The sequence below is a fragment of the Passer domesticus genome, chromosome 31, assembly GCF_036417665.1.
Source record: "Passer domesticus isolate bPasDom1 chromosome 31, bPasDom1.hap1, whole genome shotgun sequence".
Lineage (NCBI taxonomy): Eukaryota > Metazoa > Chordata > Aves > Passeriformes > Passeridae > Passer > Passer domesticus.
Genome location: NC_087504.1, coordinates 1,462,434 through 1,484,107, shown reverse-complemented (window position 1 = coordinate 1,484,107; position 21,674 = coordinate 1,462,434). Strand labels below are relative to the sequence as shown.

The following is a 21,674-nucleotide window of genomic DNA, read 5'->3' as shown; positions in this document are numbered from 1 at the left end:
GGGATCTGGGCAGGAGAAGAGCCTGAGTTAACCTCACGGTTGTCCTCAATCCTCATGTTGCCCCAGACTTTGGTTGTGTTTTGGGGCTCTCTGGCTGCAGCTCCTTTCTTTGATTGGAGAGGCATTTGGGTCCTCAAATGCCTGGAATTAAATATTGGGAAGTGCTTTGCAAATGCTTTGGAAAGTGTCACACTGTGGGAGGTGGGGTCTCGATGGGATTTGCTGCAGTTCCAGAGGTGATGTCTTTGCTGTGTCCCCACTGATATCGCAACTGGTGGTACAGTCACTGGCTGTACCAGACCCCTCACTCAGTGCTCAGGTTACTGACGAGCCTGAGAGGTGCAGCTCATCCAAACCCCATCAGAACTGCCTTTATTGTTCCCATGCTCTGTAAGAGGTTTGGAAAACCACAGCTTGGTATTGCAATGGACACCTCAGTGTCCTGAGTCATCCTTCCCTGGGCTTTGGTGGGTCCATGTTTCACATAGTCTCTGGACCACCTCCACAACTGCAGTCTTTGTGTCCAAGGAGCTGCTGTCATTCCAGTGGTTCCTCTCAATTCCTCACGTTGAGGAGAGCAGGAACATGAGAAATACAGACCGAGTGAGGAGATGAGTCACTGATCAAACCCTTGGTGGGGTTTTGGGGCTGCAGTCCCAGATCCGGAGCTCAAAGGCCAAACCTTTTTTTCTGGGGACGTGAGTGACTCAGCAGCAGCAAGAAGTAGACAGAGGATGTGTCACACACAGAGAAACCCAGCAGGGGCTGGGAATATCGACCTTTTAAAAGCCTTTTTAATATAAATTTGGAAATCTGAATAATTAAGCTCTTGGCATCTCTCTTCCCCATCAGGTTGGAACAGATTCCTTGGTATATTGCCCAAATAGTGCAGGAGTAACGCCTTTGAAATGCAGAGCAATCAACTGACATACTCTTGGAACACCAAAAATCTCTGGGATTTAATGATGGGTTGTGGGAGCCCAGTTCCACAGGGTCCCTGAAAGGACATGGCAGAGAGGAAGAGCAAAGGAAAAGCTGTTACCACTTTACAGAGGCTTTTAACTGCCCTTGGATGGGACACTCCACCTTGGCTTTCAGCTCGGCTTTGCTCACAGAGGCACAGTCTATGTGTCCTGGAGCACTTAAAGGGTTTGGGGAATGAAAAAGAAAAATGTTTAATGCCAGCAGATAATGAGGTGACCAAGTCCCAGGGCTGGTCTCTTCAAGGACACACATTTCCCTGTGCTGTTAAAGCTTTTTACTCCCTTATCCTCTCAGGATGACAATGAATGTCACTGGATACAGAGAGGAGAAGGAAAGTTGGGGCCAGTTGGGGTTTCCAAATACCCCAAATGAACACACTCAGCTAAAGATGATCTACTTAAGGTGGGATTCTACTCTTTTAAATAAAAATCTCCCCAAAAGTTGGCCTTTCGGTTGCTCTAGAGTCTCCGGAGAGGGGGAGGCCTCACCTTTCTACTGACAACACTGGCTGCTGTTCTCCCTAAAAGCCTGGAAAAAATGTTGTACTTGGTTGAAAGAGCTGTGAGCCCAACAAACTCCTCCTCTGCACAGGCATGGGGGGTTTGCTCCTCATACCTGCAAGGGGAGGAAGAAACATCACTTTGCTCCTCATTATTCAGCTTAAACACATGGTGGGATCCTTGGGATTGTCCTGAGCAGGGACAGGAGTTGGACTTGATGATCCTTCGGGTCCCTTCCAGCTGAGGATATTCCGTGATTAAACAGGAACATTAATCTAATCCTCTTCTTCCACCTCCAAATGCCCAACCTGAGCAGCTGCTGATGGAAGTCACCCACAAGCACCTGGAGCAGATCCTGATCCTTGTGCAGCCTTTGCCATCCCAAAGATCCATGGAGTGTCACCTCTCATCGCTTGCAGGAGTGTCTTCCATGGGGAATTGCTGCCAGGAAAACCAGACCTGGGCATTCCTTTCTGCTGGAATTGTTGGGCAAATCCCTGTGAATTTGGACTGTTCATGTATTTATTTTTCAGTGAAAGATGTGGGTTCAGAGTGACAAAACTGTAGGGAAGGTGGGTAAATCTTTCCTAGAGACATGAAATAGGTGATTTTCAGTCCCATCCTTGCTGGAATATCAACAAGGCTCTGTGCCATGGGTGGGAACACTTAATTCCTTTGGCTGCAATGGGATAAGGCTTAGGCCTGGAAATCCCTCTTCTAGATGTGCTTTTATGTGATTTTCTTGGCATTCCCATGGCCTGGGAACATGTTCTGCTCCATGGAGAAGTTCCTGCATGTAACCCCGAAAGACACTCAGTGTTTCAGGGTAAAGCTGTGTGGGAGCTCTGGAGCTGAGCACTTTCTTTGGGATCCAGCCTAAAAGGAGCTCAGAGAGTTTAGCATTTTCCTGGCTAGGCCTTGGGTGAGTTGGCATCTCCTGGGAAGTGGAAGGACTGAAGTTGCCTCGTTGTCTCCAGGTGTTTAATTGCAGAGCTGGGCTGATCTGGCCTGGCTGATCCGGCCCAAACCTTGGCTTCTCCCTGCTGTAGAATCACATCCTTGGTAACTCCTGGCCTGGTGGCTCTGCCAGCTGCTCCAGGCAGGGGATTGAGAAAAAGCCTGACTGCTTTCCCTCATCTGGAAAGCTTAGTTCTGATCCTTGGGATCCATCTTCCTTGCCTGTAAAAACTTCTTGGAGCATTCCTGCTCTTCTGGCATTTCCAGGGACTGCCCAAAGTGCTCTCAGTCCATGAAGGGGGAGAGATGCTCCTGGGGAACAACTTTTGACCCCAAATTGACTTTCTGCTCTTTGGCTGGTTGACATGGTGGTGTTTATGGCCAGGTGAAACCAGCCCCACCTTCTGGTCTCTGCTGGCTGTTAATCATGGACACCTCCCAAGGTGCTGCTTTGGGATCTCTCCCAATGCTCCAGTGCTCCCTCTCTCCTCAGAACAGAGACAGGGAGGAGTGGGAGATGGGAAGGTTCTGAGCAGCAGCCGGTGCCGAGGCCAAATCTTCTAAAATTACTCTAAAATGACTCTTACAGGGGGATTTTGTGGTGGCACAGAAACCCTGCACTGCTCATTGTTTGATTGAAGTTTATCGAAGAAATTTCATAAAATTAATATAAAAAGTTCAGCAGGAGCAGAAAATGGGGGGAACGAGCTGGTTACATTTTGGCACAGAATCTCCCAACTGTTTTCTTTGCCTATCTCCCCTCCCCAGGAAAAAAAAAAAAAAAAAAAAAAAGAAAAAAAAAAAAAAAGAGAGAGAGAGAAAAGGAAAAAAAAAGAAAAAAAGCTGCACCTAAAGGTGTTAAACCAGAGATGTTTTTCCAAGTTATGTAAAATTTATTGTTTGTGTTCAACAATTGTTGTTCCTTCTTTTTTCCCCCCCTTCTAACACTCTTTTTTGCCCTGTTTTTAACCTGTCTCCAGCTTCTGAGAAAGGTAATGATTTTCTGCTGCGACACCTGTGCATTATTTGGGCTTTGGACTTAAAATGATCCCTTCTGGGTGGGTGAGGAATTAACTGGACATTAGAGAGAGCCCTTTCAACTATGGAAAATTAAAGCTGAATTTTGGGATGTAGGTAGAGCAGGAGAGCCCTGGAGTAAGCCAGCAATGCCAGAGGAATTGGGGAATGGAGAAACTGCCTGTGGGAAGACGTTTTGTTTTCAATTTCTTAAGAATTTGGGGAGTGTGGGAGGAGTAGGTGGGAGGGAGCACCATGGGCTCAGTTCTCTTGGATTCCTGGGCAGGTGAAAGAACAGGCTCTGCTTCCAGAGGTAAACACAGTTCTTGCCCCTCCCCTGGATTGGCACTGGGGCACTGGGAAGGTGCTCGCTGAGCTCCGACATTAATGAGACTCGTTAATGAGACAGCTGATTGTTCACTGACAAGCTGCACTGCCAGCTGGGGGAGGGATATGCAGGAGAGTGGTTTGGATGGGAAGAGGGAGTGCTCCCAAGCCGAGAAGTAGCGTTGGGAAGGTTTTCCCTCCATGGCGAAGTGACAAGCAGGGATTCCGAGATGATTCCAAGGCTTTGTGCTGGCAGGGGAAGGTGCTGCTTGCCTTTCCGTGCTCCAGGTGAGTGGGTCAGCTCCCGTGGCTTTCCTGGGTGGTGCTTTTAGACACAAAACTCACACTGGAGCTGCTTCCTGCTCCGCAGCCGAATCCCCCCATTCCAAGCCTGCTGTTGAAACCTGCTCCCAGCCCCAGTATGTTCCCACCTCTGTAGCTGCTCCCAGATAAGACCACGACTGCCATGGGAAAGCAGGGGCACAGGGTTTGTTTGGAAGAGTACAAAGGAATTTCAAGCTTTAGTTTCACACATTCCAGTTATTTCTTGGACAGTCTATCACTGACTGGATTTCACACATCTTATTCTCTGGCTTTTCTTCCGGCCTGAGGCATCTGAGTCTCCCAAGGGACAATCTCAATGTACAAATCCCTTCAAGTTCAAATTTGGTCAAGGAAAATGTGTCTCAGGCTCTTTGGCCTCCCTAGTCCCACCTAAAGGGCTGGAAAAAATATATTAATTTTTGTGCAGATAATTACAAGCTGCATCTTCCTTGTCTTATCCTCAATTCCAGGTACAATCAAGGAATCATTTAATATATTGTTTGTGAGATGGATTACTTACAAATATTCATGGCACCAACACCTCCAGACAGCCTGGAAGAAAGAGAGGATGGAGAAGTCAGGGTTCCTAATAAGGATAATCTCAAGCAATATTTTCCCACCAAGGACCTTGGAAAACAGACCCAGTGGGGGCTGGGTGTGATGGGGAGTATCCAAGAGGATTTGGAATGGCACCTGTTACTGTGTAGGATGGGAGTGAATTCCCTCTGCAAAACTTTGTGACACTTGCACCTCCTTGCAAGGCAAAGGTGAGAACGTTTCTGGATTTGGACGTGATTTGGTTTGCAGGGGGGAGTTCCCACCTGCTCTCCTCACCCTCCAGCAGCTTCCTGTAAGTCACGATCTCGATGTCCAGGGCCAGCTTGACGTTCATGAGCTCCTGGTACTCCCGGAGCTGCCGGGCCAGGTCAGCCTTGACTTTGTGCAGACCGGTCTCCAGTTTCTCCAGCCTGGCCCTGATGTCCTTGAGGGTGATGTCCCCATGCTGCTCCATGTCAGTGATGGCCGTCTGCAGCTTGGCCACCTGCAGGAACAATTCCAGTGGTCATGTGGTGGGTGTGGATCTCAATTTCCAGGTCCCTTCCAGCCAGGGGTGGAGATGAGTGCCCCACGTTTGGGGAGGTCCTGTGTCTGCACCTTCACGCTGTCCATGTCTGAGTGGAGCTGCTGGACCAAGTGGTTCATCTCTGAGATCCCCACCCTGGTGTTCTGGAGTCATCCCTGTGCCAGCCAGCCAAGAGCTGCAGCTCCTCCTGTACTGGGTGGGCTGGGAGGTGACGTGGGGGACAGGCAGAGACTGACCCTGCTCTGATCCTCTCTTCACCAGGACTTCCCACACTCATCCCCTTGAGCTTCCTCCTTTTGTGTCCTTCTGCTCCTCCATCTCTCATTATCAAGGCAGCATTTTCCCATAGAGTTGTGAAGAATCATGGAAGGTTGGAAAACACCTTTAAGATCATCAAGTCCAACTGCCAAACATCTCCAAGGAACTACTTGAACTCCTCTCCAAATCCACTTCATTTTACACCTTTTCCCCCTGTCCTCACTGCTTGTTCTCTCCAGTATAAATTAGTCTTTTGGAAATGTTAAACAAAAATCTCCCTGTTTGTTTCCACCCCCTCACCTTGCACTGGTACCAGGACTTGGCCTCGGCACGGCTCCAGTTGGTGATGTCCTCATAGTGTGCCTTGACCTCGGCGATGATGCTGTCCAGGTTTTGGCTGTTGTCCATGGACAGCACCAACGAGGTGTCAGAGATCTGGGTCTGCATCTGGCACAGCTGCTGTAAGTCAAACAAACTCATTTTCTGTTCCAAATATTTCGTTGTTATTTTGTAGAAGAGTGCTGGGGAGGAGCTGCAGCACTGATGTGAGAGATGCTACTCGTTTCCAAAAATTTAGAAAGGTTTATTAAACTTTATCAAAAATGCAACAAAAGACTGAATAGAGAAAATATTATGGCGTCAGGAGCAGCAGAAGATTTTTCCCACCATGTGCTCATCCACACAATGGAGGTTTCACCTTTTAACGCTTTAGTCCCTCCCAAAGTTTTGTCCATTGACTCCTTCTTTGCTGTCCAGTGGGGGAGTTAATTTCCTTACATCTTGATTGGAGATCAGCTGTTGCCATAGTAATGAGCCGACCCTCCCAAATGTCCCAAGCCCAGGCTGCCTCCGGATAACAAGACAAGGGGTAAAACATAACTATAAATCTATAAAACTTCTCTTAACATATATACATGATATTTGCCTTTTAATTGTGAGAGTCAACAATTGCATTACTCACCTATCACACTGACCAGCTCTTGGGCTCTTTGAGCCTCTAGAGACTGGGAAGATGGGGGAACAGCAGACTGGGAAATTTGGGATACTCTTACTGCTTTGTAGAGGGCTTGCAGGAAGTTTATCTCATCTGCCAGTTTATCTCATCTCGCCTTGGTCCCCTGATGATGCCTTGTTCACACAGGCAGCATCCACCTGGAATGGTGACAACGGAGCTTGGACCAGACCTTCTCTGGGTCATTGGGTGAAGTCTTTGTATCTAACACAAACATTTGGAGTTTCAGATGAAATTGAGAACTGAAATTTTATTAAACCAGAAATGGAGAATTTCTTAATGGAGGATTTCTCTGCACCTTTAAGCAGAGCCAAGAGTAAAGCGATTTCTCACCTCCACCTTTTTTTTTGGGAGGGGAGGAGGGAAGATGTCCATGAATCCAAATGATGTCACACCACTGAATTTCCCTTTTTCTGCCAGGCAGATATTTTGTACAATACTTGAAACAGCAGAAGCTTCTTATTGTGTCTCCTGCAGGGGAGACCAGGGGGCTGTGGATGCTGGGATTGGACACAGAAAGGCTGAGGACTGGCAGAGCATCTGGTGGAGGCACAAGGTCTGCATGACCCAGAGCTGATCTGGGGGACCAAATCAGTGGGATCTGTGGGACACCCCTGAGTTTGGGATGAGGGACCTGAAACAAGGAGGAATTACAGCCCAGCACTGCTCCACTGGCACAACCAGGTGTTTCTGCTTCTGGGGATGACTCCACCTGTGCCCCATGCTCTGGGCCTGGCATTGCTGGATACAAAGGGTGATTTGAATGCGGTTTTTCCAAAGCTGTTCCTGCTTTGGTGGTGGTGGTGCCTCCTCACCTTGAACACGACAAAGTTGTTCTCTGCTGTTGTGCACTTGTTGATCTCCTCCAGTACCTCTGGGGAGGGAGAGCTCAGAATCCCTTCAGAGCCTCCACCCCATGCAAACCCGCTCTCCACACCAGGAGAGACCAAAGGGTCTCTTCCTGCAGGCGTTTACCAACAATCCACAGATTTTTGGAGGGAGCAGTGCTGGAACAGAGTCCTTGATGGAGCTTTATTGTTTTTACTTCTGTGTCACTGATTATGATGGAAAAGGCAGCACCCTAGGCTGGAGGGTGGGAGGGGCCGTCTAGAAAAGCTGAAGGCTCTCATCAAAGGCACCTTTTATCCCGTGAATGGGAGCCTTGTGGTCCCGAAATGTGCTGGGTGGAGCCGGGGGTGAGCTCATCGGCACACCTGGTTAGTCAGGAGAGCCGGGATCTGCGGGATGGCCGGGGAGGAGGGCGGGGGGTGGCCGGGGCAGGGAGAGTTAAGGCCACACTCTTGGGAAAGGTCAAAACCCAGCGGGAGCCTGGACCCATGCCCAGCTCCCATGGAATGTTAAAATCGGGGAGATGAAAGAAAGAAAGAGAGGAGTTCAAAGGAAGGAGTCCGTGCAGGTAATAAACCACTGGTCTCTCCTGGCCCTTTCATGGGGGAAGATTTATTCCCATCAGGAATATCCATCCCTGAAAATAATTTCCATTAAGCAGAGCCCCAGCTTTGCATCCATTTGTGGGCATTGAAGCTCTTGGCAACATAGAAGAGAAAATTTAATGTCTGTTTTCCAGCTTTGGATTAATGTTTGGCCCAGAGGAATCAGAGGTCTGGGTTGGAAGGGACCTTAAAGATAATGTCATTCCAATTCCCATATTAGGAAGAAAATTTGGGATTCAAAAGTTTAAAATAGTTAAAGGTGGGAAGAACAAATTCCTAGGAAGCAGGGCAGGAGCCTGATGTTGTGATGTAGGTGCAAGAGGATGGTCCATGCCCAGCAACGTGTGTGGTGCCATTGAGCTTCACCCCAGAATCCACTGATGCCAAAGGAATACTTGCCACTTTGTCAGACACAAGCAGAGCTCTAAAGTCTAAAGTGCTTCTCTGATGTGACCATTGACTGTCCAAGGATTTCATGTGCGTGCTGATTTGTTTCCCCAGGGCAGTCAAGGATGTTTCAATGCTGGAAGGAACTTTTCCTTTTGGGAAAGGCGGCACAGAGTGGCAGGCACGTGATCTCCTGGGAAAGGAGAGCAGAGGATTCAGGCAGGATGCATGTGCCCTTGTTGGGAATTGGGATGAGCACCTCACTCCCACATCTCATTTTTCTGGTTCCACACTGACAATTTAAGCTCCTCATTTATTCACATCCATTCCCAGGAGATCCCTCGTGGCCATGGGAGCAGGCACAAATACTGGATGGATGTTTTCCTGAAGTGCAAAGAGTGGAGGAGAGAGGGTACTCCTGCTCCCAACAGCCCAAAGACCTGCTGAGCTGAAACTCGGGCCCAGGATCCTGGTGACTTTCCATGGGTGGGAGGTAATTCCTCGCTTTCTAAAGTGCTCAAACTATCCAATACATTGAACTAATTCTGATTTAGTTTTAAAATAAAAGAGGAGAGATTTAGGGAATAAATCTCTTAGGGATGTTGGGAAGAAATTCCTCTCTTTGAGGGTGGGGAGGCCCTGGAATGGAATTCCTGTAGCAGCTGTATCTGCCCCTGGACCCCTGGAAGTGCCCAAGGCCAGGTTGGATGGGGCTTGGAGCAGCCTGGGACAGTGAAAGGTGTCCCTGCACGTGGCACGGGTGGGATGGGATGAGCTTTGAGGTCCCTTCAATCCAAACCATTCTGGGATCTTGTGATCCCATGGATACTGATGGCTGGGGTGGCTCCACAGCGGGCTTCTCAGCTGACAAACACTGAGATACAGCTCCAAGCAATTCAAGCAAAACACAGAGCTCCAGGGAGACCTTGGAGCCCCTTCCAGGATCTAAAGGGGCTCCAGGAGAGCTGGAGAGGGACTTGGGACAAGGGATAGGGGGACAGGACACAGGGAATATCTTCCCATAGCCAGAGGGAGGGATAGATAGGATACTGGGAAGAAATTCCTCCCTGTGAGGGTGGGGAGGTCCTGGAATGGATTTCGCTGGAAGCTGTTGCTGCCCCATCCCTCTAAGTGTCCAAGGCCAGGTTGGATGGGGCTTGGAGCAGCCTGGGATAGTGGGAGGTGTCCCTGCCTGTGGCAGGGGGTGGGATGAGATGATCTCTAACGTCCCTTCCCATCCAAAACTTTCCATGATTCTGAGGTCATGCTTTTTTGGGCTGTCTTGGGCCTTTTCACTGATGCAGGAAGAACAGAGTGAAGTAAAACTGGACAGGTCTTTGTGTGGGTGTTGCCTACCTGACCTGGAAGTCCTCCACCACATCCTGCATGGCCTTGAGCTCAGAGCTGAGCTGCAGCCTCTCCTGTCCTAGAGCCTCCAGCTGCCACCTCGTGTTGCTGATGTACAGCTCAAACATGGGCTCCAGGTTATTCTGCACAATTTTCTGGCCTTTCAAGAGGCTCCATTTGGTCTCCAGAACTTGGTTTTGTTGCTCCAGGAACTGCACCTGAAAGCCACCAGAACAATATAAATAATTCAGGATCCTCAACTCAAAACTTGCCTTGCTTTTCATGAAATGGAAGTTTAATATGGCAGGGGTTGTAAATGTTTTCTGTAATTTAAAGCATGATTTGATGGGCATGTCACCCAAAGATCATTGCTGGGAAGATCTGGGAGCCAGGAGAAATATTCAGCTGCAAGGAAACCTGGAGAAATCATTTGCTCTGCATCCGGGTTGTCAAAAGTATCTATATGGACAGTCTGGATGTGGAACAAAGTCCTGCACAAAATCCTTAACTCTGCTTTAATGATTTAGAATTATATTTCTAATGTTGAGAACTTTCTGACTCCATCTCCAGGTAATGCCAGAGCTGGAGAACATGCCTCACCTTGTTGATGAAGGAGGCAAATTAGTTGTTGAAGGATTTCATTTGGTCTTTGTCCTCCTGCTGCACCTGCTGCACGTTGAGGTCAATCTCCAGGTTCAGGGGCACCAAGAGGCACTGGTTGACCATGACCTTTTGTATCCCTCCAGGGCCACATCCAAGCCCTGCTCCTCCAGCTCTGCCTCCTGCCCTGGGCTGTATCCTGGTCTGGCAGCCCCAGGCCCTCCACTCATGGCCATCCTTGAGCTCAGCCCGAGGCTGTGAGGGCTCCTCCTGCTGAAGGCTCCTCGGCCCTTCCTGTGCCTCCAGCAGGGCCATGGGACACGGACACGGAGCTGCGGCTGCTGTGCAGGATAGGCATCATGGAGGAGCAGCACCAACTCCAAGAGACCCAACACTGAAAGAGGACAATGAGGTGAGGTAGCAGAGGAGCAGGAATGCGGGAACCCCTGGGCAGGTGCTGTCAGGGTGACCACCTTCCCGAGAGCGATCCTCTCCCAGTCCCGACGACCAGCTCCCTCAGCCCACGCAGCACTCGAGCCAGATGTGGTAATAAAAGCCTGACCAGACAGACAGGAGGACTCCTTGCTTGGTAGATCCAGCAGGGTTTATTGAAGGAAGGTCTGAAGGTCCAGGTGGGGTAAGGGTGAGAGGAACAGAGAGGAGCATCAAGGCAAGGACCCAAGAACAAGGGAGAGGCCAGGGCATATAACTGGGGGAAGGTAGGAGGAGTTAGGGTACAAACGAGCCAATGGGATTGGGGGAAGAAGGGAGGAGCTGGGATGGGGTGACTCAATGTCAACCAGTGAGGAAGGAGAGGGAAGTGGTTTCTCAGGGAGGACCAATGGGGGAACAGGAGGGGTAGAACTTTCTGGAACCAGGGGAGGAACAGCAACCGATTGACAGAAGCACATTTGCATGGGCAAACAAGGGATCATGGGGAGACTCTCATCCTGATCTCTACCATGGTGTCTTCCCATGGCATTCTGTCTCTGTCCTCCCCATGGCCACCTCCCACACAGGAATCTTTGGGAGTTGGGATCAGGAGTCTTCTCAGCCTTTTATGCTTTTGGAGAGCTGGGCTTGACCACAGGTCAAGGAGTGAGCTCATGGGTTTGGTATCTAGCACTCAGTCACCCCCACCAGCTCTAATGCCACAGGCTGGCAGAGACAGCTCGTAAAACTTTCCAACCCGTATTTTCTAAGCTGCTTTTCAAAGAGGAGATTACTGGTGGGGCAAAAAAAAAAATCCATTTCCATCCACAAGTTGCCTTTGGGCTTGGTTTTAGCTTGGTTAAAGTAGTTCCTGTTAATTTAAGGCTGATGAGACTGAAGTTGCTGCAAGAGGGAATCCAGAGATTGGGAAAATGACAGTTTGATGTGCTTTGCTAAAGAAAAATCCTGACTCTGCCCCCAGATTTCCAGCCATTGTAGGGTATTACAACCTGTGCTGATCTAGGCAAGAATTTCCTGGCTTGGTCTGCACTCCTGAGCTTTCCAGGCAGAACTTCATCTGCACTGAAGTGCTGCTGGTAAAGGTAGGGATTTGGGAGACACCAGTACCCTTCTGGGAGCCCAGAATTCTGAAATAAGAATGCTGAAAGTCCAGGGTCCCTGATAGAAAACAAACTGAGGTGTGAAAGTCCTGCTTATGAGTCACAGAATGTCCTGGGCTGGAAGGCACCCACAGGGACTACCGAATCCAACACCTGGCCCTGCACAGACACCCCAAAATCCCACCCTGTGCCATAGGGCATTGTCTAAATGCTTCTGGAGCTCTGGCAGCCTTGGGGCTATGACCATTTCTAGTGGTTTTGCTTCACCAATTTGAGATTTCCTGGCCTATGCACCAATTAATGTGATGGGTCTAGCGCTGGCCACACTCCAGTGCACCCACTAGAATATCCTCACTCATTTCCTGCTGTGAGATAGGATTAGGACTAAGGCAAAGCAGGCTCAAAACTTTAAAAGGGTATAAAGAAAGCTTTATTAACAGTAACTAAAAGAAAGAAAATAAGAATCAGAAGAAAATCTTTAGAACACTTCCTCCCCCCAGAACTTTTTCTGTCCTACTAACAATTCAGTCAGTTTATCACTTCTAGAACAGTCTTTCTTCACTTCACTTTGGGAGAGAAGTTCCTTTTGTTAATGTTGTGGAGACTTCTCCACAAGGAAACAGTTCTCTCATGGCTTTTAATTTCCACGAATAGCAGCCCTCCAGGAATCTGCAATCATGAAGTCCCTCCCATCTTTCACAGCTTTCCCACAGCTGTGTTTACAGGTCATGTCAACTTATGGAGTACTATTTTAAGGATGAGTTGTTGAAGAGCAAAGATTTTCTTTATCGATCTTTGAGATTATCTTAATCTCTGAGAACAGAGGTCTTCTTCTTTCCATGGGGCAGAGGGTCTTCATCACTCTTCCCTCTCTCTCTATTCAAATTTCTCATGGAATCACAGCTACTTTAACATGCGCTTACTTTAGCATAGAGGCCTTTGTTCATATCTACAATGTGAACACTTAATCTCCTCATACTTTTTCAATGAGTTACAGGGAAAAAGAGTCTGATGTATCAATTACATCTTTCTCCATAGCTTTACAAAAGGATTTCAGCCCCAAAATCAAGGTATCTCCTCATCCTTCCCACCTGGGACTTGACTCTTTCTTCACTGATCTTAGTGTCTTCATGTTGTTTCTCTATGTGTTCTCACTCTTCTTTTCTCTCACCCGAGGGAGGATTGATGTCTGTAGGTCTCATCTGTGTACTGAAAGAGTCATTATCTCACTCAGGCCTGCAGATGGCTATGTGATTTCTGCGGGGCAGTGCTGGAACTGTTTACAGTAGAGGATTTATTTGGCGGCCATGCTGGGGGAGGGCCAGGATCTCAGCAGCCAGGCAAGAACACAACAGAAGCACAGTTGTGGGCCGATGGCTTCTCCTCCCCCTGCCCGGGGCTTGCGGGTGAACCCCAAGGATGGCAGAATCTTGGCCGAGCTGGCCCGGCCCGGGGCTGCTCCTGGGGCCCAGCGGATCCTGGCTCGGCCAGGGCTGGCGGCAGGGCAGAGCTTAGTAGTGCCCACATATTGACAACTGCAGCCGTGGCCCGGCCTTGGCCCTGTGGCCTCCCCTCCCCTGCCCGGTGGTTGCAGGTGAACCTCAATGGCAGCAGAATCTTGGCCGAGCCGGCCCGGCCCAGGGCTGCTCCTGGGTCCCAGCAAACCCAGCTCGGCCTGGGCTGGTGGCAGGGCTGGGATTAGTAGCAGCCAGGTGTTGGCAACCGCAGCCACGGCCCAGTCTTGGGCCCACAGCCTCCCCTCCCCTGCCCAGCAGCCGATGGGGCCTGGGGGGCTCCCCGGGAAGGGCCTCAGCCCCATGGCAGAGCCTGCCCAGCCCAGCCTGGCCAAGATGGGAGCTGGGCTGGGCTTGTCGACCTGCTTTCAGGCCTGAAAAGAGAATTTCCAGGATTTTTCGTTTTCAACATGTGTGTTTACAGAGCTGTGTTCAGCTTTCTAGTGGTTTAACAAAGTGTCAATATTTAGAATGACTCACTGATTCATTTTACCGGGCACAGAGGAAGCTCTCAGCAGCTCCTCTCAGAAAAACTCACTTCCGTGGTGGCTCCAATGATAAAACCAGCACACCATTCCCTGGGGAGTCTGTTCAGTGTCCTGGCACCCTCTGGGGAAGAACCTTTTCTGATATCCAACCTAAACTTTCCTGGCATAGCTCCAGCCATTCCCTGAGTCCTGTCCCTGGTCCCCAGAGCAGAGATCGGAACTGTGCCTCAGGACGAAGCTGCAGCCCCCGAGGAGTCTCACCTCAGTCTCCTCTTTTCAAAGGTGGACAAACCAACCCTCAGCTGCTCCTTGTGTGGCCCCTGCAGACCCTTCCCTATCCATGTAGCTCTGGATGGAGCTTTGATGCTGGACAGTGCTTAAATAACAAACCAAACTCCAACTCTGCTGCTGCCAGTGGGATGTGGACTCGAGAGGCTGGAGAAAGATGGGCTGGTGCTGAAGACAACAAGACACTTCCTTTTCAGTGCCCCAAGGGTCTTTCACTGTCTCACAACCTCCCCTGGGGACATTATTCCTCCCAAAGAGGGTTGCTTTGGGGGTTTAATGGGTGTTTCCCATTTCTAATTATGGTAATGGCAGCGGAGGTGTTTTATCAGTCCCTGCAGATGTGTGTGCAGATCAGATGAGCTGCAGCACTCATTTTCTTGGGAAAATCAAATTTATATGCCTCCATGACTCATCCCATTTGATTACAGAGGTTTGGGCACAAGTACTGTGGCATAAAATGCTGAGATGTCATAATTAGGACTTAAGACAGAAGAACTTTCTCTTGTGCCAAGTAGGAAGGGTACATATCTTCCCATTCTCATGGAAATAGAACATCCAAATGCTTTCTTCCTGTTGGCTATGAGGTCCATGGAGTTGGAGACGAAGGAGATGTCTCAACTTGCATGTGCCTTTTTTACCTTCAAAGCAGCAAAGTTACTGTGCTGCACCAACGACCCTTTACCACAAGGTAAGATAAAAGAATTGGAATTTAAAAGAGGATGCGACATAATTAATTCCACATGCCTTTTATTAGACAAACACTGGGAAATTAGGGATGTTGAGGGTCAAAGGACAAACAGGAGCACAGCACCTTTTACATACATAATGACACATGGGTTTGATTTCCAAATCTTTTGAAGGAGCTGGATGAGGACTGGACCCAAGAGAAGCCTCAGTGCTGGTGGCACCAGGGCCTGGAGTCAGTTCCTCAATAACATCTCCTGGTGGAGATGGACTTGAAGCTGGAGCTGCTGCCTCCAAGCATGCATGAGCCACCTGTGCCGTATCCACTTCCAGAGATGGAGCCTATTCCCATTCCAGCGCAGACCCCACCTACAGCCCCACCACTGGAGCTCAGGCAGTTGTTGCTTCCATATCCCATTCCTGAACCGGTCACAGCTGCCAGAGGAAAACACCCTCATGAGAGGAATCCACAGGCAGTGGATGAGTGGGACAGGCTCTGAGCAGGGGTGGGAGGTAGATCTCGAAAGTGCTAAATGTCTCTAAAAGTTACTTACAGATGTTCACTGAGCCAGCACCTTCTCCAGAGAGCCTGTCAGGGAACAAAAGAGAGCCAGTGAGACTTCAAAGGGAACCCATGAGCAGGACCTGCTCACAAAGGCAGGAAAATTTCCTTTGAATATTTTTGAAAGGTGGGATGTCTGTATGAAAGGCTGCTGTTCCCAAGCAGCTCCTCCTCACAGGCACTCACTGGTCTTTAAACAGCTTTCAGATCTGAATGTGGGCCTGACCAGGGTCAGCAACTCCATTGCACCTCTGAAAACTGGGATATAAAATCTCACCCACCTGCACTCCTCGCCCTCCAGCAGCTTCCTATAAGTCACGATCTCGATGTCCAGGGCCAGCTTGACATTCATGAGCTCCTGGTATTCCCGGAGCTGCCGGGCCAGGTCAGCCTTGGCTTTCTGCAGGGCTGTCTCCAGTCCCTCCAGTTTGGTCCTGGCGTCCTTGAGGGCCGACTCCCCACGCTGTTCTGCATCAGCAATGGATGTCTGCAACCCAGTGACCTGCAGGGGAAAATCCAGATTTTCATTCCTTATTGAGAGCATAACCCAGCTCTTTGTATCCTGAGGTCCCAATCCCAGATCTCATGTTGGGTTAACATGAATAGGTGTGATCTTAACCATCACTGATCCATGAATTGAATTCAATTCATTGAACTAATCCATGTTTTGAGCCGGGTCACAATCTGGATTTACTTCCACAACTCTCAGAATCTCCTTGCGGTGATTGATACTACACTGAGTAACTCTTGGTGATGTCACTGCTCTGATACAAATCCAGTCATGTTCATTCCTGATCCAGCAGAATTCGGTTGAATTTATTTTTATTCCCTGGGCAACTGAGAGGTCAGGTCACAGGAAGGGTTACATTTGATGCACTGGTTGTGCCCTTTACCTGTTTTTTCACACTGTCAATCTCGGATCGGAGCCTCTGGATGTGGCGGTTGAGCTCTGAGATCTCCTGCTTGGTGTTCCGGAGGTCGTCTCCATGCCTGCCAGCCGTGGCCTGCAGCTCCTCGTACTGTCACAGAGAGAAACAACCAGTCAAAGGAAAATGAGCTGGATTTAGAGCCCAGCAGAGTGTAGGTTTGGAGGTGTTTTTGTGTTCAAAAATGTGCGTGTGTTCCCAATCCCAAATTAACACTTCCGAATTTCATACGGTTATTAAACCTGAAGACATTCTGTGTTTCAAAATCACAGTGGGACTCACCTCCCCAGGGGAATTTGGAGATGGGAGGATGGTTTTCCCATTTCAGAAGCCTCCCAGATGCTTACCCTGGACTGGTACCAGGACTCGGCCTCGGCGCGGCTCCGGTTGGCGATGTCCTCGTACTGCGCCTTCACCTCAGCGATGATGCCCTCCATGTCAAGGCTACGGTTGTTGTCCATGGTCAGGATAACAGAGGTGTCAGAGATCTTGCTCTGCATCTGGGACAGCTCCTGCAAAAGCAGCAAATATTCCTGAGTCACAACACAAATGTTGCTTGGAGGATGGAAAGCCCCAGGGTTAGAGGGGAGAGCTGGGTGAACAAAAGGATTTTTCCAAGACAGCTTCAAGCAGAAATGTGAAATGGAAAAAGTATTGAATTATTTAGTGCAACACAGGGGAAAATAATCAGCCCTGGGGCTCTGAAATGGGAAAGGAAGGCAAGGACTGGGAGAAGGATATAAGGTCTGGTGCTCACAGCTTCGTAGAGGGCTCTGAGGAAGTCAATCTGCTCTGTGAGTGAATCCAGCGTGGCCTGCAGCTTTGTCTTCTCCAGGTAGGCAGTGTCCGCCTCCTAGGAGAGGAAACACATTATCAGAATGAGCTGAGTTTAAAAGAAGCAGAGGAAAAGCTGGAGAAGGGGTTTCTTGCAGGGCTGGGAGGCCACTTGGGAGTGCACCCACCTTCTTCAGGGTCACAAATTCGTTCTCGACATCTGTGTGCTTGTTGAGCTCCTCTTCATATCTGTGGAATGGAGGTGGAGGGGTGGTCTAGGCTTGTTTTAAAATTATTTCATGTTTGCAGGACAAGCCTCTAATTTTTTTGTATGTACAGCTCTGCACCTTGGTCTTTTTGCCCTGTAATTTTCTGCCTGTTACTTTTCAGCCATATCTTGTATTAAACCCAGGCTTTTCTCAGAGGAGTAAGTCAGCAAAAAGGTTTTTTTCCCCGCTCATTTTCTGCATCTATTGCAGCCCACCCAGGCCCAGGTAGACCATGAACAGACTCACTTGTTCTTGAAGTCCTCAGCAATGCTCCGCATCTTGCTCAGCTCCCCTCCCAGGTTCTCCTTCTCTGTCATTAGGCTGCTCAGGTGCTTCCTGAGGTTATTCAGGTAGGTCTCAAACAGGGGCTCAATGTTCATTCTCACTGTTTTGTTCCCCTGTTCTTGCAGAAGAGCCCACTTTGTCTCCAGGACCTTGTTTTGTTGTTCAAGGAATCGGACCTGGAGAGAGAAGGGTATTTTAGCATGGTTTTCCTTGGAGATGTGAGGCACATCCTGCAAGGATTCACTTGCTGGAAGGTGGGAGGTCTCAGCCCTTCAGGAACAGCTGACAATTTAAACACTCCTGCTCTCTTTCCCAACTCAGCTTCCTTACATCCAGTATCACCACTTTGTCCCTGTTTTCTGGTCTCACTACAGCATTCCTGAAACATGTAAATGGTCTCAAAGCTGGAAACCCTCAGGATTCGTTCCCAGGCTGCTGGGATTTTAGAGCTGACAGTACAGAAGCAGCAAAATTGTGGCCAAAGATACAATTCACCCTTGTTTGTGCTTCCCCACCAAATAATCACCACAGCATAACCAGGAATCTCAGGTCTCACCTTGTCGATGAAGGAGGCAAATTTATTGTTGAGGGTTTGAATCTGGTTCTTCTCATCCTTACGGATATTCTGGATATTGGGGTCAAACTTCAGGTTGAGTGGCTTCAGAAGGCTCTGGTTAACTGTGACTTCATGGATGCCCCCAACTGGGACAGCAGGGAATCCAGGGCCACCACCAATCCCAAACGGACCACCAACTGCCCCACCAAACCCATAGGAGATCCCATTGCCAGCACCAAAACCTGCAGGTCCGTAGGAGACACCACCTCTTCCAGCTCCGGAGATCCTCTGGCATTCACCAAGGCTGTAGAGGCTTCTGCTTCCAAACCCTCCAGTGAACCTTCCATAGCCAGTGGTGGCCCCGCAGCTGCCAGCTTGCGCTGCAGGGCGCAGGCAGAGGCTGGAGCTGCTGGCATTTGGGAAGAAGGCAGAAGCAGCACTGAAGTTCCTTCTGGCCTGGCTCCTCACGGTACACTGGCGGGACATGGCAGCTGCCAGGGGTGATCCAAGGAATGAAGGAATGAGAGGAAGTGGCTGGAGGTGAAGTGCTCCCCCAGCCTGGGACTGGCCCTTTATATCCTCCTGAGGTGGGGATGGATCCAGTGTGGGGTTTATCCCGCTGATTAACTGGGCCTGGCACACCCACAGTGAGTTCACCATGAGCACCCATGGGGCTTTCAAAAAAGGGCAGAGGTTGCATTTTTTTTTGTGTTGAAATAGCTGAGAAAACCTCGATAGTGGGTTCTCAGCTCTTGTTTGCAGCCACCCCTTTCCCACTCCCTCCTTCCACTGTTGAAGGAGATGGTTCTTTGTTGGGTAAGGGCTTGCTCATCTCCAGTCCATGGATGAATCAATCCAGGTTGTGTAAGGTTAATATGGTTGGTTTTGGAACATTGATTCCTGGTGGAGGGTCTGAGATCTGAAGTCTCTGATCATGTGTTGTGGTTCTGAGCAAACTCCAGAGGGGCAACAGCACCTCAGGTCTCAACCTGATGGGAACTCTTCTTCTTGTGCTTAAACTAGAATTCTTTAAAGCACAGCTGGTACAGGAGAGGGAAAGAGGTGATGGAGGGAGGGCCAGGGTGGTAATGGGCAAGTCTTGGAGCACCCGCCACCAAAACCAGCTGGGGATTGGGAAGGATGTGGAGGGAATTTTATGAACAGTGTTCTCAGACCTTTTCTTTCTGTGGAAACTGCCCATGTTCTATAGAATCATCAGGGTTAGAAGCGACCTTCAGGATGACCCAGTCCAGCTGCCAGCTCAGCACTACCATGGGCACCCTAAACCATGTCCCCAAATGTGCCAAGTCACCCTGATTTGGACTTACAACAGATGGTGACTCCAGAGGGGCAACAGCACCTCAGGTCTCAACCTGATGGGAACTCTTCTTCTTGTGCTTAAACTAGAATTCTTTAAAGCACAGCTGGTACAGGAGAGGGAAAGAGGTGATGGAGGGAGGGCCAGGGTGGTAATGGGCAAGTCTTGGAGCACCCGCACCAAAACCAGCTGGGGATTGGGAAGGATGTGGAGGGAATTTTATGAACAGTGTTCTCAGACCTTTTCTTTCTGTGGAAACTGCCCATGTTCTATAGAATCATCAGGGTTAGAAGCGACCTTCAGGATGACCCAGTCCAGCTGCCAGCTCAGCACTACCATGGGCACCCTAAACCATGTCCCCAAATGTGCCAAGTCACCCTGATTTGGACTTACAACAGATGGTGACATATCAGAACCTGCTCCAGAAGGGAGTTTCTGTCATCTGTGATGCCACAAACCCTGACTCTGCAATTTCTTAGGGCTTCACCTGTGCAGACTTTTGATCTGTTTCCTGACTCATGGGACGACTTTGTCTCTACATGGAGCTACCAGGCTGCCCTCCCCACACCTGTTGTTTTTGCCGTCTTACTCACCAGGAAATTCAGTGCTTACAACATTGCTTGCAGACACCTCTCTTCACTCCTACCCCCTGTGGCTTCCAGGAAAAGCCAAACAGGACATTTCCCTGGTGAAGGACACGGCGTCTCAGCTCCAGTACACACAGGATTGTCCTAGAGCAGGCAAGATGCTCCCAAGAATCTCCTGGTGCCTTGGCTGGGTGCCCAGGAGTGGGCATGCTTTTCCCAGCCCCTGCAGCCCTCAGGGTTTGTCAGCCCAAGCTGAGCACCCACTCCTTGGAGGAGATGGCAGCCCTTCCACAGAGCATTTCTGGGAATCCATTGTGGATGTGCCAACCTGGTCAGGGAGTGAGAAAACTAAATTAGTTTTCCCAGAATCAGCCTGCAAGACTTCAGAAAGTTGAAGATAAGCAATGATAACTTATTATTATAAATAACCTGCAGGTGTTGTTTTCCTACTCTCTGTTTTCTTGTTTTTCTCAAAGATTATTTTTGAGAAGGACATCTTGTTAATTAACCAACCAAGTGAAATATATTAATTAAATAGCCAATCAAGTCCATCTAAATCAAAGGAACTTATAAAAAAAAAAGGCAGTCCAAAATAAACAACATGTTATACCAATCATCTTTCTGGTGAGCCTGTGTCATTTCTCACTCAACAGCGACAATCCATAGCTTTCTCTAGCCATGTTCAGGCACTGGGACATGCCACAAGTCTTTGCAGGTGCATCTTTCAGGAGCTTGTCCTGGCACACGTGGCAGCTGAACAAAAAAGTGAGTGGGACCAGAAGGTCTCAGGAGAGAAATGGGCAGTTTCCCACCATCTCTTTTTGCCTTTCAGCCAAGTTTTTTTATTTTTAATTCTATTTTTCTCTCTGTTCTTGTAACATTTGCATTACACACCCTGGAATGACAATAACTGTCTTGGGAGTGTTTCAGCTCCTCTGTGTTACAACAAGCAGCCGTTTTTAAGAGAGAGGAGCTCCTGTGACTGAGCCTCAGGCTGTCCTAAAGAACTCTGTAAAATCCTTATGGGCACCAACCTGCAATCAGCTCCCTCCACACACTGCAAATCCAGGCCCCTGAGTGCCAGCACCATCCATGTCATTATGACTAAGGCTTTAATCTGGGCTGGGCTGGAATTAATGGGGATCATCTTTTCCTGCTGGAATACCAGCCCCAGGTGATGGCTGCAATCTTTTGGGATGCAGGAGGTGACAGCTTGGAGATCAGGGCCCTGCTTTTCAGCAAGGACAGCTGTAGGTTGGTTGAGTATCCAGAAGTGTGATGCCCTGGAAGAACAAATATCTGGCCCTGGTATTTCCTGGGCTGGATGACAGGCTTTGAACTCTCTGTGCTGTGACCCAGGTGTGGATGCAGTGGGCAACACCTCCTGATGTCCCTGTTGGACATGGGAGAAGTGTTGGTGTCACAAGCGATGGAAACTCCCTCCTGGGACAGATTCTGATGTTTCTTGATCAGGGTGATTTGGCACATTTGGGTGTAGGTTGATCATGGTAGTGCTAGGCTGGCGGCTGGACTGGGTCATCCTGAAGGTCTCTTCCAACCCTGATGATTCTGTGGAATGTGGACAGTTTTCACAGAAAGAAAAGGTCTGAGAACACTGT

At 49.2% G+C, this 21,674-nt stretch overlaps 1 protein-coding gene and 1 pseudogene across 1 annotated transcript; both read right to left on the bottom strand.

Moving 5' to 3' along the window:
* Nucleotides 1-5,161: 5,161 nt before the first annotated feature.
* Nucleotides 5,162-10,566, bottom strand: LOC135287776 (keratin, type II cytoskeletal 75-like; annotated as a pseudogene).
* A 4,277-nt stretch (nt 10,567-14,843) lies between these two features.
* Nucleotides 14,844-19,452, bottom strand: LOC135287818 (keratin, type II cytoskeletal 75-like). Its single transcript, XM_064401036.1, has 10 exons — nt 19,326-19,452; nt 18,151-18,624; nt 17,556-17,770; nt 17,229-17,289; nt 17,024-17,119; nt 16,614-16,778; nt 16,234-16,359; nt 15,622-15,842; nt 15,333-15,367; nt 14,844-15,213 (listed from the first exon to the last, which is right to left on the bottom strand). Exons 1-10 carry the CDS (start codon nt 19,422-19,424, stop codon nt 15,023-15,025), a joined length of 1,683 nt encoding a protein of 560 aa, XP_064257106.1. The 5' UTR covers nt 19,425-19,452; the 3' UTR covers nt 14,844-15,022.
* Nucleotides 19,453-21,674: the final 2,222 nt, after the last annotated feature.

Excerpts from the sequence above, each read along its gene's own strand:
- LOC135287818 (XM_064401036.1), bottom strand. The coding sequence starts at position 19,424 with ATGGTAGTGCTGAGCTGGCAGCTGGACTGGGTCATCCTGAAGGTCGCT. Across the intron at positions 17,120-17,228 it reads AATTTGTGACCCTGAAGAAG|GAGGCGGACACTGCCTACCT; the intron begins GTGGGTGCACTC and ends TTCCTCTCCTAG. Across the intron at positions 15,368-15,621 it reads CTGGAGGGCGAGGAGTGCAG|GCTCTCTGGAGAAGGTGCTG; the intron begins GTGGGTGAGATT and ends GTTCCCTGACAG.